Source organism: Leucoraja erinacea, chromosome 23 (assembly GCF_028641065.1).
Source record: "Leucoraja erinacea ecotype New England chromosome 23, Leri_hhj_1, whole genome shotgun sequence".
NCBI lineage: Eukaryota > Metazoa > Chordata > Chondrichthyes > Rajiformes > Rajidae > Leucoraja > Leucoraja erinaceus.
In genome coordinates this window covers 19,471,697-19,492,149 of record NC_073399.1, presented here as the reverse complement: position 1 = coordinate 19,492,149, position 20,453 = coordinate 19,471,697, and the positions used below count along the sequence as shown (strand labels likewise).

The 20,453-nt window shown below is 45.5% G+C and overlaps 1 protein-coding gene across 2 annotated transcripts in view; it reads right to left on the bottom strand.

The window, feature by feature from the left end:
- llgl2 (LLGL scribble cell polarity complex component 2) overlaps positions 1-20,453 on the bottom strand; it is an 85,262-nt gene that overhangs the window by 25,498 nt on the left and 39,311 nt on the right. For both annotated transcript variants that reach the window (XM_055654027.1, XM_055654028.1), the window contains exons 3-10: positions 15,963-16,060; positions 13,217-13,298; positions 12,327-12,445; positions 11,810-11,968; positions 10,456-10,618; positions 6,818-6,947; positions 5,827-5,881; positions 1,783-1,937 (exon numbers count right to left, since the gene is read on the bottom strand). In XM_055654027.1, coding sequence (XP_055510002.1) covers positions 1,783-1,937; positions 5,827-5,881; positions 6,818-6,947; positions 10,456-10,618; positions 11,810-11,968; positions 12,327-12,445; positions 13,217-13,298; positions 15,963-16,060 — 961 coding nt within the window. The remainder of the gene's footprint in view (positions 1-1,782; positions 1,938-5,826; positions 5,882-6,817; positions 6,948-10,455; positions 10,619-11,809; positions 11,969-12,326; positions 12,446-13,216; positions 13,299-15,962; positions 16,061-20,453) is intronic.

Sequence of the window (20,453 nt, the reverse complement as noted above, 5' to 3'; positions counted from 1 at the left end):
TGGGATCTTGGTTGCAAGTTAGACCAAAGAGTCATTTCTATGCTGTATGACTATGGCCCCTGGGGGGCAAAACCTGGTATAACTAAAGGTTACACAAAAAAGCTGGAGAAACTCAGCGGGTGCAGCAGCATCTATGGAGCGAAGGAAATAGGCAACGTTTCAGGCCAAAACCCTTCTTCAGACTGATCGGGGGCGGGGGTGGGTGGGGACAAGAAAGGGAAAAGGAGGAGTAGCCCGAAGGCTGGGGGATGGGAGGAGACAGCAGGGGGGCTGAGGAAGGGGAGGAGACAGCAAGGACTAACAAAATTGGGAGAATTCGATGTTCATGCCCCCGGGGTGCAGACTCCCCAAACGGAATATGAGGTGCTGTTCCTCCAATTTCCGGTGCTGCTCGCTGTGGCCATGGAGGAGACCCAGGACAGAGAGGTCGGAGACGGAGTGGGAGGGGGAGTTGAAGTGCTGAGCCACCGGGAGGTCAGCTTGGTTATTGCGGACCGAGCGGAGGTGTTCGGCGAAACGATCGCCCAACCTCCGCTTGGTCTCACCGATATAGATCTGCTGACATCTAGAGCAGCGGACGCAATAGATGAGGTTGGAAGAGATGCAGGTAAACCTCTGTCGCACCTGGAACGATTGCTTGGGTCCTTGAACGGAGTCGAGGGGGGAGGTAAAGGGACAAGTGTTGCATCTCTTGCGGTTGCAAGGGAAAGTGCCCGGGGAGGGGGTGGACCGAGAGGGAAGGGAAGAATTGACAAGGGAGTTATGGAGGGAGCGGTCTTTGCGGAAGGCAGATATGGGGGGAGATGGGAAGATGTGGCGAGTGGTGGGGTCACGTTGGAGGTGGCGAAACTGACGGAGGATTACTTTTTGTATGTGACGGCTGGTGGGGTGAAAGGTGAGGACTAGGGGGACTCGGCCCTTGTTGCGAGTGCGGGGATGGGGAGAGAGAGCAGTGTTGCGGGGTATGGAAGAGACCCTGGTGCGAGCCTCATTTATAACTGGTATAACTAAAAATGGGGTGCCAACCTAACAAAATGACATGGGATGAGATGGGGTACATCGCAGAAATATTTTGCAGGCCACGGCCAAGTAATGATCGAATCCTGGGCTCAAACCAAAGCTCAGCAATTCTGCTTCGTCCTGAACCCGAAGCATTAAACTGTCCCTCAGTCCTCAGACACTACCTGGCCCGCTGAGTGTTTCAACATTTCCTGTATTAATTTACCTTCAAACAACTTTTGTAGTCGTCTGTAGGTTTACATGCTCCACCTCATTGGAACATGCAAAATTCATTCAGGGATGGACGGTGGATAGAGGGATGATATGATCCCTGACTGCAACTGGGGTCAGTCTCAAAATAATGGATCAGATGTTTCTTCACCCAAAGATTGGTGGATCTTTGAGAAGCTCAATAGAGCTGTGGAAGCTCAGCGACGGAGTACATTCAAGAAAAAATCAATACCTCTTTGGATAGGAAGAGAATCAAGGGAGGTGCAGTTAGAGCAGGAAAGTTATGTTGAAGTGTCAAACAGCCATGATCTAAGTGAGCGGCTGGGCAAACATGAAGATAATGGCCCCATTTCTGATATTTCTACATTTTTATAGATTGCTAGGGCATTCAGAGGAATGGATGCTTTACATACTTCATCCATTCACAGCAAAGGAGCTTTAGCAGAAAATACCAGGACAAGCTGATGTACAAGTTGATCATATTATGGACCAATTAGGAGGTCAAGCAACTTCTTCATCCGTACAAAGAGATAGACAGGTAACAGCACTTACCTGATTCTGATCCACCTTCATCAACCACAAAGAAATCAATGACTCGAGAGGTAAAATCAAATGCAATCTGTTTGGAGCCGTGTAAAACAGAAACACAGTGCCGGTCACCATAGCTAGCCCGGGGCATCCCTCCTTTGAAGATGATGAACGGAGTCCTGTAGAAAGAAAGTTTCCCCTCTGGATGTGAATCTAGTTCAATTCACATTACAAGATAGCCCCAGTGACCACAGCATAGATTTAGTACAAATACATTTAGCAGCTCACACTCCATGCCCCAATGCCATAATGAATGTTCTTCCCAAAACAATGCCTTTTCAAACAGTTTTTTAAAGAAACAAACAATTTTTGCTTTGTTCCTCACTTTCAAAAATACCTTTAATCTTATCTTTAATTCTTCTCCAAGTATTTCTCTCCTATTGTTGTTAGATTGACTGGCAAACAGCTATTGGGGTATTCCACTTTAAGAACAAAGAGGGGTTAATGGTCCAACCACTCCTGAAAATACCTAACCTCGACCCCACCTTGCCAAGCAACTACAGGCCCATTTCTAAACTGCCTTTCCTCTCAAAAGCCCTTGAAAAGGTAATTTTAAGTCAACTTATACCTTACCTTCATCAAAACACTATTCTGGAAACTTTCCAATCAGGTTTCAGGGCTCACCATAGCAGAGTCTGCCTTGTTGAAGGTACACAATGACCTACTGCTCACCATTGACTCCGGCGACTGTGCAATTCTGCTCCTTCTTGACCTCAGTGCAGCATTTGATACTGTCGACCACACCATCCTAATTGACCGTCTCCGGTATGGGGTTGGTATTGATGGCACTGCCCTGAGCTGGTTCCTCTCCTACGTCAAAGGTAGGAGTTTCTCGACTAACATAGGCAACTCATTCTCCTCCCCAGCTAATCTCTGCTATGGGGTTCCACAAGGTTCCATCCTTGGCCCCATTCTCTTCTCCCTGTATATGCTCCCCTTAGGCCAAGTCATTGAAAGGCACGGCATTTCCTTCCATTGCTACGCAGATGATACCCAACTCTATCTCCCCCTGAAGCCCAGAAACCAATCAAATCTGTTTAACCTTACCCATTGCCTCGAGGATATAAAGTGTTGGATGGCCCAGAACTTCCTCCAACTAAACGAGAGTAAGTCTGAGGTCATCCTTCTCGCCCCCTCGGACTCAATCAAAATGATAGCAGGCAGCCTTGGAAGCCTTACCCCACTACTCAAACCTCACGTCAAAAACCGTGGCGTGATATTTGACTCAGCACTGAAATTTGACAAACAAGTCAATGCCGTGGTAAAAGCTAGCTTCTTTCAGCTTCGGATGATAGCTAAAATAAAAAAATTCCTCCAGTTTGATGACCTGAAAAAGATCACCCACACATTCATCTCCTCCCGCCTAGATTACTGCAACTCCCTTTACACTGGCATCAGCCAATCTTCCCTGTCCCGCCTGTAACTGGTCCAAAACGCCGCAGCGAGACTCCTGACGGGCACCCGAAAAAGGGACCACATCATCCCGATCCTGGCCTCTCTCCACTGGCTCCCTGTGCGGTTCCGTATAAACTTCAAGATTCTCCTCCATGTCTACAAAGCCCTCAATGGGCATGCCCCCACCTACATAAAAAGTCTTCTCACCCACCACTCCACCTCCAGGCCCCTCAGATCGGCCAACTTGGGGTTGCTGAATATCCCACAGTCTAGGCATAAGCTCAGGGGCGACCGCGCCTTTGCGGTTGCAGCCCCTAGACTGTGGAACAGCATCCCCTTTCCCAACAGAACTGCCCCCTCCATCGACTCTTTTAAGTCAAGGCTAAAGACTTATCCGTACTCCCAAGCCTTTCCTGACGTCCTCTGAGTGAGGGCTACATGTATATATGTATGTAGTTTGTTTTGTTGTGCTATTATTATAACAAATGTAAAGCACTTCAGCCAATGAGAGTTGTTTTTTAAATGTGCTATATAAATAAATGTGACTTGACTCGACTTAATATTTGCTATCGTCCAGTATTCTGCTACCTTGCCTGTATCGCTGGATTGAAAGTTTCTGGCCAGAAACTTCACAACTTCTACTGTTGCTTATTAAAGATAAGGACCAAACCGTCAGGTCCAATTATTTTCATACTTGCAGAAGGTCTACTCTCGAGTTTAACACCTTCAGTGTTTTTAATCTATTTAATATTACTATTCGCTCCCCTTTTCCCACTATTATCATATGTTCTTTTGACTTTTACACAATGGCGTCAAAGATAGCCAGATTTGAGCTGCTAGTTATGTTCAGAGTCTCTTTCCTTTACTTAGCTTGGAGCAGCTATAGGAATGGTAACACAAAGATACACTATGGAAGAATTTCAAAATTATATTGAGCATTTGAAAATGGAGGTGATATTTAACTAAGAGCGAGTGAAAGTCGACAAGCTCGGAGGTAATGAGCAAATGCGATTCAGTGAGAGCTCAGTGACTGGCAGAATTTTGTACAACCAAGTTTATGTCCAGTAGATTGAGGCATGCCACACGGGAAAGCTTTGGAACATGAATATCTAGAAATAACAAATACGACTCAACCAGATGAACTTGAGGTACTGAGTTAAGTTATGGTTGGGAGGTTGAAAGCCTTGGAGATGGCAAAGATGCAAGATCAAATCCTCCCATATAGGTTAAGATGATGCATTCAGAGAACCAATAGATGAATGGGAATGGTGGCTGAAGGATGACATGCGAGAGTGGCACCAAAAAAATGTAATCTCTGCAATACGAGGGAAGAAAGCTCAGGAAGAAATTGCTGGGCCTCTGGCATTGGTATTTGTAGCATTGATAGCCACTGGTGAGGTGCTGGAAGAGTGGAGGGTGGCTAATATTGCGCCTTTATCTAAGAAAAGTTGCAAGGTAAAGCTGGAAACAACAGGTTGGTGTGCTGGACATAGATGGTGGGAAAGTTACCGGAGAAGATTCCATGCATGTGGAAAGGTCATCAAACTGAAAAGAGTGCAAAAGATTTGAGGATGTTACCAGGACAGGAAGGTCTTAACCACCAGGAGAGGCTGGATAGACTAGGACCTTATATCCTGGAACATAGGAGGCCAAAGGGTGACCTTAGGAGGTTTACAAAACTCCAAGGGAAATAGAAAAGGTGATTAGCCACAATTATTTTTCCATAGTAGGAGGGTCAAAAGCAAGAGAGCATAGGATTAACGAGAAAAATATTAAAAGACACCAGAGTAACTCTTTCTACACGGAGGCGGTGCAAAAATGGTGAGCTGCCAGAGGAAGTTATAGAGACGGGTATTAATTACAACATTTTAAAGCGACTTGGGCAGGTTTATGGATAGGAAAGGTTCAGAGGAATATGGGCCAGGCAGAGGTGAGTAGGACCAACACCGCTGCTGGGAGGATTTGGAGCTTCCAATCACCTGCCACTTTAAATCACCATTCCTTTATCTGTGCCCTCCTGCACTGTTACATTGTCTAGGAACAGCATGATACCTCATGGCTGGGTATGATGTAGCTTGCAAGACTCATTCATTGAACTTTAGGTAATTTGCCTTTTTCTGTCTATATCAGAACTGGCCAGTGCTGTCTGTCATCCATCTGTGATCCTGGCTTCATTTTCCTCTCTCCATCAGTCTGGTCTGCGTGGTACCTTCCCCAGCCCTGCGATTAGCAGCACTTGATCCATCCACCCCTCTCCCAGGTTCTCTGTAACTGTAAACTAACTTGTTTTACCCCTTTCTCAATTCTGTCAAAGTATTGTGAGCCTGAAACAGTAGCAGTTTGTCTTTGCTCAAATGTTGCCCGTCTCACTCAGTGTTTCCAACATTTCCTGATTTTATTCCAGTTCAGTCTTTCTTTGTAGTTGATTATGTTATTTCCACCTTGAGTGTTCCAAGCAGTTGGCCAATCTTATTATGCTCCTTGCAGATGCATACGTGTACTCCATTTAAGCCAGCACTGGACTTTACCCTTTCCTCGAACCATTCACCCCATCAAGTTATCTCCACACACACCAAGCACGGCATTTTTATGAACAGCAACAAAACAACCTACCTTTGCTTAGTTGCTAACCAAGTAATCTTTGGAATTGCTTTGCAGGGGTAGGGACCTGTGGACAAGGCAGGATAAAGAAGCTTCATAAGTCTGCAGTGTTCCAGACTTCACAACACACCCTATTGCTTCTTGAATCCCCACATTCATTAACAATTCTACAAAAGACAAACTGCTTGAGTAACTCAGCGGATCATGGGCTTTGTATCTCAACACAAAGCACATGCAACACTCAACCTAGTCCACTCAACATGATTTTCGTTGGCAGCCGCTGCATATTCTACGTGGCAATGAGATTTTAACCATATCATTAGTATGGAATTGCCAGCAAATGAACAACACTTCAACCTACGTCCCAGAGCAGCTGCTGGGTGTGCACGGATTCATGCCAGGCTCCTTACACAAATATGCAGTCAGTTACTCACTCTCTATACTGCATAACATTGATCCCACTGGCCTATTCAGACCTGGGAATGCACCCCTTGTACAAACAGTATTCAGGCAATCTTCTTTAACATCCTAAATGTATCTCAAAGAATGAAAACAATTCTTCTAGTTGAATATCCTGCTCCTCTAGGTGTTACCCATTAACTATTGCCGAGCTTCCTTCCTACTGCCCGGCAAGCCATGAACTCCAGTGCTTCCACATGCGTGGGGGGGTCAACTGGTATACTTACTTGGAACTCCAACACTATGACCTTGGCATTATTGGAATACATCCCTGCAAACTATATCCCGTCACCCTAACTGCATCCTGTGGCATTTCTGCATCCAACTAATATTTCCCATTTCCCAGAAACGTTCAAATCATTTAACTAAAAACAGGTTGAAAGAAAACAGTAACAATTCCATTTAATGATAAACCGTACCAAATACAAGGCATTTGTTCACCTTCAGTTCATTCGTTAATACCACGTTTACCAAATTAAGGATTTTAATTGTTTTTGTTTTTTCCCCCAGAGTAGGCGGTATTCCTTCAGTGGTATAGACTCACCATAAGGCACTGTTTTTTCCAGAGGTTGTGGCAATCGGTCATTCGAAACAGGCCACTGATGAAAACTACCATCACTGTGTGAGCTGATAATCTGCCGCCCATCTCTCTGCCAGGCCACACTCTCCAACTGCTGTGAACAGATAAACAGATAATGAAGAAGTGAATAAGCGATTGCCTATTCAGTTTAATTGGAGCTACATAGCAGTGAGAATGATTCCTGCCCTACCAAATGGCAAGGTGGATATGAGAGTCTCATGCCACAAGAGGTGGTGTGTGCGCATACCACAAGAATAGTGGAGCATGTGACATGAAGCTACACTACTTTTCCGTTCTTCTCAACGACCTTTACAATCCGCAAGGCTCAGTACTGGGACCCCAGCTATTTACAATATATATTAATGATCTGGATGAGGGAATTGAAGGCAATATCTCCAAGTTTGCGGATGACACTAAGCTGGGGGGCAGTGTTAGGTGTGAGGAGGATGCTAGGAGACTGCAAGGTGACTTGGATAGGCTGGGTGAGTGGGCAAATGTTTGGCAGATGCAGTTTAATGTGGATAAATGTGAGGTTATCCATTTTGGTGGCAAAAACGGGAAAGCAGATTATTATCTAAACGGTGGCCGATTGGGAAAGGGGGAGATGCAGCGAGACCTGGGTGTCATGGTACACCAGTCATTGAAGGTAGGCATGCAGGTGCAGCAGGCAGTAAAGAAAGCGAATGGCATGTTGGCTTTCATAGCAAGAGGATTTGAGTATAGGAGCAGGGAGGTTCTACTGCAGTTGTATAGGGTCTTGGTGAGACCACACCTGGAGTATTGCGTGCAGTTTTGGTCTCCAAATCTGAGGAAGGACATTATTGCCATAGAGGGAGTGCAGAGAAGGTTCACCAGACTGATTCCTGGGATGTCAGGACTGTCTTATGAAGAAAGACTGGATAGACTTGGTTTATACTCTCTAGAGTTTAGGAGATTGAGAGGGGATCTTATAGAAACTTACAAAATTCTTAAGGGGTTGGACAGGCTAGATGCAGGAAGATTGTTTCCGATGTTGGGGAAGTCCAGGACAAGGGGTCACAGCTTAAGGATAAGGGGGAAATCCTTTAAAACTGAGATGAGGAGAACTTTTTTCACACAGAGAGTGGTGAATCTCTGGAACTCTCTGCCACAGCGGGTAGTTGAGGCCAGTTCATTGGCTATATTTAAGAGGGAGTTAGATGTGGCCCTTATGGCCAAGGGGATCAGAGGGTATGGAGAAAAGGCAGGTACGGGATACTGAGTTGGATGATCAGCCATGATCATATTAAATGGCGGTGCAGGCTCGAAGGGCCGAATGGCCTACTCCTGCACCTAATTTCTATGTTTCTATGTTTCCAATTCCAGTAGCTGCACTGTCCCTCTAATTCTTGCATTTACTATTTCAATTTTGCATTTATTAACATTAAAATTTTTAGAGCCAAGCTTGAAACTTTGAACGCAGAAGTTGATTTGCTGCTGATTGGGAACTTGAGTGCATAGTACAGGTGCACAACCTTTTATCCGAAGTTCCAAATAACGAAAAGCTCTGAATAGCGGACATTTTTTCGGTCCTTGAAGAAAGGTCCTTGAAGACGTTCACCGAGGGCGGCCCGCAGAGGTGACAGCGGAACATCCGGTTGGTCCTCGAAGAAAGGGGAACTAAATCCCCATTCATAAAAGAGAAGGAGAGGGTATATTGCGCGGGAGGGTTAATAATTGACAATCTGCTGCTGCCTGCCCGCTGAGTTAAAATGTTCCCACGGTAGGCTCACGATACACAGTGTATCGTGAGTCTTGCGTGGGAACTTTTTAAAGTCAGCGGGCAGGCAGCAGCAGATTGTCGCTCCCTTCAGTTTCACCCCACCTACACCCCTCTGCTTCCCGGTCATGTGTGTGACCCCTTCCCTCCCCTCTCCAGCTCCCCGCCCATTGCACCAGCGCGGGGGCTTTGCACTGTCTTCACGTCGGCGATGCCAGCAGGTCAGTGCCAGTCACCGGAGACGTCAGGACCAACGGGACACCGACCCCCAGGCCCACTGCAAGCACGGAGATCCCAGAGACCCACAGCCAGCAGCAGCCCAGCCCCGTTCCAACTCCAGAGGAACACGCTCCCCGTAGGGACAGAAGCTGATGGTGTGCAAGGTACATCTTGGTCTTGGGGTTGCGGATGAGGCGGCGCAGCTCGGGCTGTGACGTCTCCGGCCACCCCCCCTGTACAGGAGCTGTGGGGTTGTTTGCAGTTGCAGAGGGAGGGGGCAAGGGCGGTACAGTTCCCAGTCTCAGCTCCAGTCCAGGGGGGTGGCCAGAGACGTCAGGACCAACGGGACACCGACTGCAAGCACGGAGATCCCAGAGACTCACAGCCAGCAGCAACTCTAGCCCAGCCCCGCTCCAACTCCAGAGGAACCCGGGTTGCGGATGAGGGGGCGCAGCTCGGGCTGTGGGCGAACTGCCACTTGTCGCTGTAGCAGCGCATCGGGGAGCGGGTTCCTGTTGGTCCCGACGTCTCCGGCCACCCCCCTGGACAGGAGCTGAGAGATGTCAGGACCACCAGAAGCCGCTCCCAGATGGGCCGCTACAGCGACAAGTGGCAGTTCGCCCACAGCCCGAGCTGCGCCCCCTCATCGGGACACCGACCCCCAGGCCCACTGCAAGCATGGAGATCCCAGATCAGCAACTCCAGCCCAGCCCCGCTCCAACTCCAGAGGAACACGCTCCCCGTAGGGGCAGAAGCTGATGGTGTGCAAGGTACGTCTTGTTCTTGGGGTGGCGCAGCTCGGGCTGTGGGCGAACTGCCACTTGTCGCCATAGCGGCCCATCGGGGAGCGGATTCCTCTGGAGTTGGAGGGACGGGGAGACACAGCGGCTTTTGAGAATGGTGGGCAATCACTTCCAAAGTTCTGCCCACAGTCAGTACACCTCTCCTACACTTGTCTCCCGCACTAAGATCATCTCGCAGAGAATGATCCCAGCCTAACCCTCCCTATTCTCTCCTATTCTGCAAGAAAAAACTACATTGAAGACTCAAACTCGCGATCGAGTAACTGCCGGGATCGAGGCGCAAACTCGCGATTTTGCGGATATGAGCCGAGCACTCTACCACTGAGCCAGCCGTTAAAATCTACGCTAAAAATCTTCCATTCCGAAAGCCGAAAAATTCTGAATTACGAAAAGTGTCTGGTCCCAAGGCTTTCGGATAAAAAGGTTGTGCACCTGTAGTATCATACCCTCAACTGCCTTTGAGCTTTAAGAATAAACCTACATCTCCAAAGCTCCGGTGCATGAGCACGTGATAATGAGAGTATGATGATCATAAATTTACACATTTCAACACTTTATTTTGTGAATGTGGAGCCAATTTGAAAGAAAAATGGCAATACACCGTATTTATAAAGTTAATCAGGAAAGATATATTACATGCACCAACTGGTTCACTATTAGTTTTTGCAAGACACTAACTATTTTTGCTTTGGCCTGTATACAAATCCAATCACAGTGCTCTTCACTCAGGTTTGGGTTATCACAAACACCACAAAAACTGCACGTCAACTGCACTGGTTGAAAGATTCCATAAGGCCGTAAGTACATATGGTCAGAGATGGATTAACAAGATCAGCAAATACCTGGTCTCCAAGAAAGTGGTGCGTTGCCTGGCTGGCCTGCAAGTCCCACAATATGACAAGGCCTCTGCTATATCCAACGAGAATCTGTTGGGGGTTTCTTGGGTTCTCCTGCAGGGCCTCAACAGACCCCAGTGACCGTCGACTTCTGTAATCATCAGGTACACTGGAAGGAAGAACAAAGATAGGTCACTCATTTCAAATCAGCAGTCTCCCCTCCCCATCTGCCCCAATGTACCCCTAGTCTACAACTTAAAAAGGTCTTTATGGAGGGAGATGGGCCAGTGAGACACTGAGGGGTTTCAAGCATAGACAGAAGGTCCCATGAAGAGTGAACGGAGTGTCTTCAAATCATTCTCTAAACTCAAGAATCTTTGGCAAGGAATGCACCATTTTTAGACAATTCTCAATAAGTGATGGGGTCTGTGAAAATGACACGTATGCATTTGCAAGACATGTTTCATGACTGGAGAAGGCTAGTTGAAGATGGAGCTGCAGTTTACGATGAGTGGATGAGATCAAGGATTATTCTGTTGACCGAGGTGGTGGAAGATTTGGGAAGGAAACAACGACAACAATCTAGGAGAAGCGTGAACAATATCAGTTCACGTAGTGGCCTCAAGGGAAGGTTGGGTGGTCTGCAGTCGATGGGAATGTGGTCCAGTTGCAGAGAACAAAATGGACTCAAAACGTATAAAGCAAGCATCAGTTTCTGATAGAGTAGATGGAAGGCAGGGAATAGAGGTAGAAAACCCGGTGGTCTAAGGTTTGGGGACAATCTCATCACTCACACTGGAGGCAAGGATAGAGGGGAGATAAAGGAAAAAGCAGTAAAGACTATAGTAAAACAAAATCTGCAGTTTTCTTTAGATTCCAGGATTATTATTCTGTTAAATATGAGCATTTTAGGCCAGTGGTCCAGCTAGTTTTGGAGATAAATTGAAACAAGTTGTATGTCACAATCACTGAATTGCCATTTGGACATAAAGGACTAGAGATAAGGAACATACTGGGATGGATGGAAACAGAAGACTGAAAGATCAAGGAAATAAATTAATTTTGACAGGTTTAGTTCACAGAGGGAAAGAGACTAGAAAATTGAGATCCGGTGAATTGGACAAAAAGATGGATGGTCGAAAAGTTCTAATTATAATCACAAACTTTACAAGGCAGGCACAAGCACCTAAAGTCACCAGCAACATCCCTTCATTTCAGTCATTCATTTAAACCTGATATTGATGCCAATATATTGATGAGAGCACTGACCATACCATGTTTTTGATAGGTTACACCAGGGAGAGTTAAGATGACGAAAGCACCAGGCTGGTTTGTAGCACGCCAAGAAGCAAATACTTACTTCTGTAGAACAGCCTCATGGGTGATTGTTCTCGCCTCCTGCTCTCTGAATGATGGTTGCTCCACCACAAACACACAGCCACCTTCTGTTCCCAGAAATAACACATCACCAGAGGAATGAGGCAGGACGACGGTTATTGTGGTGACACTTGGTGGAGCACTGCAAATAGGAAATTAGATCAGAGACAGCTTCTCCTGATTCAGAAAGCAAGACTAAAAAAAACAGAACTTAGCATTACTGCCTAGAGCACTGGAGATAGGTCACCATTGAAGCATACCAGTTGCAGATATAAAAAGGCTGCTGGAGGTCAGGACGCGCCTGTGGAGTTAAATGGATGGACAATGTATTGGGTCGGGACCTTTTGTCAAACAACATCAGTTGGAATATGACCCACTTTGGCTGACAATGACAGTAAATGTTGTTGGCCAATCCCACACTCACATAGGTTCTCTTCGCTCTCCTGACCGTGACCCATTTCTCTCCCACAACTGCCTGTGCACACCAACTCAATCCTTACCCCGGCTGCCCTTTGAGCTCAAAGTGAGACTCCCTCTTCAGCATACTCAGTCCATCTGAGCTTTTCTTCAGCTTCCACAAATGCAAGCTATTATCATCCAGTAGTGTCACCAACTGCCCCTGCAAAGATATTCCACATGAAGGATAATTAGGCATTAGAACAAAACATTCCAAAAACCACAGCACATCCCCTCACCCCACAGAAGCTTTTAGCAAATACAGGCACCTTGCATTTTATGTGGGAATTACAGGCTTCAAAAACAGCGTGCACATTATAAAGCATGTAAATCAGACTTATGCCAGGTACCAAACATCGGAAATATATATCCCAAAGGCAGATACATACGCATGTAACCAAATAGCTGCAGACAACCATTTGAGTTTTCTTTCTGTTTAGAAAAACTGAATTTGCAAGATAAGTTTCAACAGTGATGTGCAGGTTTGCCAACTATCTGAGCACGTTTCTCCAAAAATTGGAATGCGTTAATTAAACTTCTGTAGTAATTAGACAAGCACATCATTCTAAAAAGGCATAAATCATGCAAGCTCAAAACACAAGGTGCCTGTATTCGCTTATTTCCAGTTACACTTCCACCGACTGATTTTACCTGCCCTAACTTACCACCAATCATTTTAGCTTTGCTCCAACATCCTTGCCATTTAAGTTATGCCTGAGAATGGACAGGTGGGGAGTAAAAGAAGCCATAGGAAGAGGAGTGATAACAAAAGCATGGTTGGGGGGGGGAGGGGGGGGGGGGGGGGGGGGGGGGGGGGGGGGGGGGGGGGGGTGAGGAGGACGGGAGAAAAAGGGAAAAATAAGGCAGGGAAGTGATAAATAAAGAAAGAAACAAAACAAGACAAATGAAAAAGCAAGGAGGAAGAAGCTATTACCTGTTCTGGTAGGAAATGAATCTGGGTGACTGCTGCAGTCTCGTCGTGTAAGGCCATGATCTCCACCTCTGGTGCTCCATAGCTGCAGCCACAGGTTAAGGACTACAAATGCACACACGTCAAATGACGATAGCAAACTAACTGATAAGGTACAAGAATGATTGTATAACCATTGACTAGGTTGTAAGAGTTGGGCGATGAAGGCAATATTGTACATGTAACAAATTCAAAAATTGCACAGAGTTTTTAACCTTGAGGGGTGGGGAAAACATATCCATCTTAAACCAAAGTGAAGTTTTAACTTCATGAAACAAAATAAAGTCCAGCTATTACAAGATTAAATTAACGGGATTAGTTGAAGGTGTAGGTCCAAATCAGAAACAAGTAACAGCATATCCCTTTTCAGTTGAAAAGGTCATTTGTGCTGAAGGCTCATTTACACCAATCAAATGCCAGAGGATGCTTTGGGCCAACTACAGACATGTTAACCGTTTGGTCATGGAGTTCCCAGATAAATGAGCAGCAACGACAACATCCTGAGGAATTGGACCTATTCCAGGTCACACCCAGAAATGAGGCTGCAAATTAAGTTGCACAATTACATGTGGGGTCTGTTTCAATACTAGTGGCGATTTGTGTTGGAGGAAAACTTTATAATTAATCAAAAAATGATTCACTTTAGCTAGGGTTTGTTGCAAAACAGCATGATTAAATTGGATAACTTAAATACAAAACAAGACAAAGTGTTGGGATAACTCGGTGTGTCAGGCAACTTGGACATGGAGAACATGGACAGGGAACGTTTCGGGTCGGGAACTTCTTCAGACTTCTCCAGGGATGCTGCCTGACCCGTTAAGTTAGTCCAGCAGTTTTCGTCTTTTAAAGAAATAAATCAGCATCTGCAGTTTTACTTTTTTACATTTTTATAATATACTGCCAAAACCTCTTTCTATACAACACAGATCTAAGAGATTCAAGGCATTTGAAAGTACATCTATTGCAGGGAAGTTGCAGTGGCTCCTGATGTTGGTGAATTGCAACACAATGCAAAGCAAGTAATAAGAAACTTCAAGCTGACAAAGCCGATGCCATGTCCACAGCTTAGCCCCAGCCGGTGTATAGTCAGATTCACACAGAGCACAGGAGAAACTATTTAGCCGAGTCAGCTAATCACAAACTTTCTTCTCCGACCCAACTCTCTCTTGATAACATCCAGTGAATTGGCCTCCACTGCCTTCTGTGGCAGAGAATTCCACAGATTCACAACTCTGGGTGAAAAGGTTTATCCTCATCTCAGCCATTTTGATGGCCCACCCCTTATTCTTACACTGTGACCCCCTGGTTCTGGACTCTCGCAACATTGGGAACATTTTTCTTGCATCTAGCCTGCCCAATCCCTTAAAGATGTTATATGTTTCTATGAGATTCCCCCTCATCCTTCTAAATTACAGTGAATACAAGCCCAGTCGATCCATTCTTTCATATGTCAGTCCCGCCATCCCGGGAATTAACCTGGTGAACCTACACTGCACTCCCTCAATAGCAAGAATGTCCCTCCTCAAATTAGGAGCCCAAAACTGCACACAATACTCTAGGTGTGATCTCAGCAGAGCGCTCTCGCTATGCAGGCCAACATGCCATTTACTTTCTTCACTGCCTGCTGTGCCTGCATGCATACTTTCAGTGACGGATGTATAAGGACACCCAAGTCATGTTTGCACCTCTTTTCCCAATCTGACACACTTCAGATAATAATCTGCCTTTTGTTCTTGCCACCAAAGACTTGCAGTACCCCACTAGTCACTGCCTGCCATTCTGAAAAGGACCTGTTAATTCCTATTTGCTTCCTGTCTGCCAACCAGCTCTCTAATCAAGCCAATACCCTATCCCAATACCATGTGCTTCATTTTTGCCCACTAATCTCTTGTGTGGGACCTTGTCAAAGGCCTTTTCAAATTCCAGATACACCACATCCACTGGCTCTCCCTTATCCATTCTACTTGTTACATCCTCAAAAAATTACAGAAGATTAGTCAAGCATGATTTCCTCTTCATAAATCCATGCTGACTTTGACAGATCCTTTCGCTGCAATTACATCTTTAATAATCTTAATAATCGACTGAAGCATCTTCCCCACTACCAATGTCAAGTTAACTGGTCTGTAATTCCATGTTCTCTCTCTCCGTTCTTTCCTAAAAAGTGGGGCTCCATTAGCTACCCTCCAGTCCACATGATCTGATCCAGAGTCTAGAGAATTTTGAAAAATTATCACCAATGCGTCTACGATGTCTCGGGCAACCTCCTCGAGTACTCTGGGATGCAGACCACAAGGCCCTGGGGATTTATCTGCTCTCAGTCCCAATAGTTTACCTAACACCATTTCCTGACTAATGTGGATTTCCTCCAGTTCCTCCTTCCCACTAGATCATCGGTCCCCTAGTATTTCTATCATGAAGAAGCATTTGATTTTACTTCTCTCTTAAACTTGGCTCAAATTCTAAATAAACTGTGTATCTGAAAATTATGGCTATTCCACTGCAACTAGCGCGAGTTGGAATTCACTTGCTCTTTTGTACATTACTCAAAGAATCCAAGATTTGCATTTGTTGTTCTATTTTATAGGACATAGTGCAGGAAGTATAAGTTGGCTTGGAGACTTTTACTTTTAAGCAATTTTTACCTTGACGTGTTCACTAACCATATCCAGAAAAGGACTTGGTTTCAAATCTCACATGAAAAAGATACATCTTGAAGGCCCCCGATCGGCTTCCAATGGCCATGAGCTGGAGCGAAGGACTATAAGCCAACGCACTGGGCTGATGTGGAAACCCATGTTCTACCGTCTGTTGGATAGAGAGAAATAATACTACGTAACTGCAGAAATCAGGGAAAAGGTTTTCAGAACCTGGATGATTGCAGCACATGTGTGTTAAAACTCAAGCAGATGTCAACATATTTACAACCCAGAGAAGAAATTCCTCAGTTGATAAAAGCATTGGCATACAAGGCTACTGGCCAATTTAAGAATTTAGCAAGTAATAAGCACCTTAAATGTTGAACAATTGTAGCTGAGCGATGTTATTTGCATTGGTATAACCCCAAGTTTTTTTGTTCATATTTGCCGTTGATCCTTGATCTTAGTGTCAGTTAACTTTGATACAAGGAATAAGAGCAGGAGTAGGGCATGCAGCACCGAGAGCCCACTCCACCATTCACTAAATTTGCAGATATTTTATTCAGGGGCTTCACTCCACTTTCCCGTGTGGTATCTGGAACCCTCTGTGCTCCAGTCATCCAAAACCCTGCCGCTGATGCATTCAATGATGCAGACTCCAAGGCTGTGTGAATTGGATGGGGGTCGCCGGGTGGCTGTGGTGGGGAAGGAATAGCAACTACATCCTTAGTTCTGGATTCCCTCAAGAAGTGGAAATGGCAGGCTTTCATTTCAGTGCCATGTTCCGCAATGAGTCCGTCCAACTCTGCGAGTGAAGTTTAAATTAATTTACCTACCTTGTAAGCCCCTTTACAATCTTGTTTCCAAAATACTTACCTCATTCTTTAAGCAACTAAATTATCAGGATGCATCCTGATCAGAGCAAGGTGATGAACTTTGGAAGATCTACACAAACAAATGTAGGTGCCTCTGGTGTATTGAGGAATACGGGTACCTTTGCATACAAGTCTTGAGATCCCTGAAGATTGTAAGTTTGGTGAAACTAACATGTGGCCACTGGGCAGACTGCGTTGTGAAGAGACAAAGGAGTCGATTACTACAGGGAGGGTCTTTTTCGCCCTAGACTTTTCCTAAGCTAGCTCCTCTCTGCTTGTCAATTTTCAAAGTAAATTAAATGGTCGCTAGTTTCCAATTGAAAGTGTGTTTAACCAATTTGGTTTCCATAATACAGATAATACCAATAGTGTCCCAATGTCATCAATGGAGTTTTATCCAGTTCAAATTATGGAAACATGCATGATAGCAGAACCATCTGTTCTTGACCAGTTGCAGGGGATTAAACTATAAGAATAGGGAGAATGCAGTACAACATTGGCAAGGGCAAGGCTGGAGTAATGTGCACAGTTTGGGGTCACCACACTGTAGGAAAGACATGATTGCACTGGAGAGTTTGCTGAGGAGGTTCACCAGGATGTGGCAGTTCAGTTATGGGGTGAGACTGGAGACTTTAGGTTTGTTTTCTTTTGATTGTTGGAGGCTCGGGGAAAGCTCTGATTGAGGTATACAAAAAGAGAAGCATAGGCAGATGAATAATGGGAGACCTTTCCCCAAAGCAAAGGTCACTTGAAATCCTGAAACCACGCTCTGAGTGAGCGTTGAGGGTAAGTATTCTCTAGGTAGATATTAGATCAGTACTCTAATTATCAAGAGAGGCTATTGTGCAAGTGTTGGAAATGGGATTTGTGAGATAGAAGCAATTGAATGCTGGCATGGACATGGTGGGCTGAAGGGCTTGTTTCAGTGCTGATTCTCAGTTGCAATAAGTATAGGCAATTGTTTGTACCTCATTAAGAGAAAGACATCACATGATCAACACTATTACCTGACTGAATAAGGTAACACATTTTGTTGCTGAATATTTTGCAAATCAGAATATAAATGGCCAAAATGTTAAAATGGAAGAGGCAGATATAATAGGTAAAAAGACGATCACATTTGCTTCCCGAGTACCATAAGCCTTGCGGTCATGTCATTAACAAGGTAAAGGTCTTAAAATAACAACGGTATAGAAAGTAAACAGTCCTGTTATTCACAAGAGGCATCACGACACACGACCCAACTACCATAATTTCTTCCCTTAGAATCATAACTGCAGAAGAGAAAAGGCCAATGAGTCCAAGTGGAACCAAATCAGAAAGCTCTAACAGGAAATTGAACTAAAACAAATTACCCATACTGAAGGAACCATAAGCTGGCAGTGAGCAACGAAGGGATGTTTAGGCAACATCTGTAAAGCGCACGGTTCTTTTATTGTTGCTACAGGCGGCAAAGCACAAGTTACAGCCAATATTACCTGAAAATGACAAGGAAACCCAAATTCCAGGAAAGGGCAGAGTGAGAAAAGGCTGTCCAAAGTGAATTAGGCTGTGGGCCGAGGAGCTTTTTCATTCAAGTTCGTGACCCAACTCACGGAACTACCTGAATTAACATAGGCTGTCAGGCCATCGGCAGGTGGCGAGATCGGTCGGTCGTGCCGAGCCTCCGGTGGGTGGGGAGCGTTGGGCTGAGCCTCCGGTGCCACGAGTGCTTGGACAGCCGGTGGGTGCTGCGAGTGGTCGGTCGGGCTGTCGGTAGGCCGGTGTTGCAGCGAGTGAGCGGACTGACGGAGCCGGCGCTTTGGGAGGTGCTGAAAAGGTAGCGTGCAGGGCAGTGCTGCTCCCCACCATCATCACCACGATGATCCAGAAGGGCATGCTGGCCGAGGTGGTCGCGCTGCGGGGCCACACGTACGGAGCCCACAGCCGGTCCCAAAGCGGCTCCAGCTCCAGCCGTGGGCAGCTCTGGATGGGGGGGGGGGGGGGGGCAAGTTAAGGTTAGGCATTTTCCTGTCAGTGGAAGATGCTTTAGCCATCCCCCAGCCTGGCACTGCCCCAGTCCCACTATGGCCGTGACCCCCAATCTGCACACTGCCAGTCAGTGGGGTTCAGTAATGGGAGAACCCACAGGAACTGCCCCATTAATTAGGCTGGTTCAGGAGCCGGACTTCTGCGGCAGTCTCATTCAAAATACACTCACAAATATATCCATTATATTATTTTGATATAATATAATTATACATAATTGTATATGATTGGTTATATATAATTATGCTCTGGTGAGACCACATCTGGAGCATTGTGTACAGTTTTGGTCTCCTAATTTGAGGAAGGATAGCCTTGTGATTGAGGCAGTGCAGCGTAGGTTCACTCGATTGATCCCTGGGATGGCGGGACTGTCATTTAAGGAAAGATTGAAAAGACTAGGCTTGTATTCACTGGGGTTTAGGATGAGGGGGGGGGGGGGGGGGGGTTCTTATAGAAACATATAAAATTATAAAAGGACTGGACAAGCTAGATGCAGAAAAAATGTTCCCAATTTTGGGCGAGTCCAGAACCAGGGGCCATAGTCTTCGAATAAAGGGGAGGTCATTTAAGACTGAGGTGAGAAAAACCTTTTTCACCCAGAGAGTTGTGAATTTATGGAATTCCCTGCCACAGAGGGCAGTGGAGGCCAAATCACTGGATGGATTTAAGAGAGACTTAGATAGAGCTCTAGGGGCTACTGGAGTCAAAGGATATGGGGGGAAGGCAGGCCCGGGTTATTGATAGGCGATGATCAGCCATGATCACAATGAATGGCGGTGCTGGCTCGAAGGGCCAAATGGCCTCCTGCTGCACCTATTTTCTATGTTTCTTTGTAATATGGTTTAAATAGACTGCAACACAGAAATAGGCTCCCATGGTGTAATATGGGCATTGGACACTAGATGGTGCTTACCTTTTCGATCTCATTTTCTAATTAGTTTATTTAATTAATGTGCAACTTTGGGCATTGACGAGTTAGGACTTCCTTCTCAATTGTATTTTATCTAAATCTGTGCAACGTTTCATGTAGTTCCGAGACATGGGTCACGCAAGTTGATTTCTAGACACATGTTTGATGCTCGGCCCAGAGCCTAAATGTAACACCGTCATTGACTTAACTTCTAAGGCAAAAGCAGACGACCAGGAGTCAGCCAAGCAGCTGTCAGATCTGGTCTGATAAACCTAAGCTTGCTCAGGTCATGCAGTTGCTCTACTATTAGTGTGCTGTTACTGTGTCATTGTTCAATCAAGAGATGTTGGAAATTCCCTCACCAAAATAATTTGCTGCAAAAACCTTGCAAACTGGACAACTTTCTTCATTCTAACATCAATGTCCTATGTACATTCCAGTTGCAAGATTCTAACATGACCAGACACATTGCTATTTGTGCAATACGTCTCTGGCTGCATTCAAGAGATCCTACAATACCTTATTGGGCTATATTAGTCGAGCTATTTGAGTGTCCTGTGTTTCAACACGTTTCTGGTGCCTTGCACTCTGGTGACGGTGCCACTAATCCAAGTCTACGGGTACATTTGCCATGTTCTCAAAAGCCAGGGGAATTTAGCGACTGCTTTAACGTTCTGCATGTCTTCAGAATACAGCTCTTACATTTGACTTTCCATCGTTTAGAATATAATTACTAAGGAGATTAAATC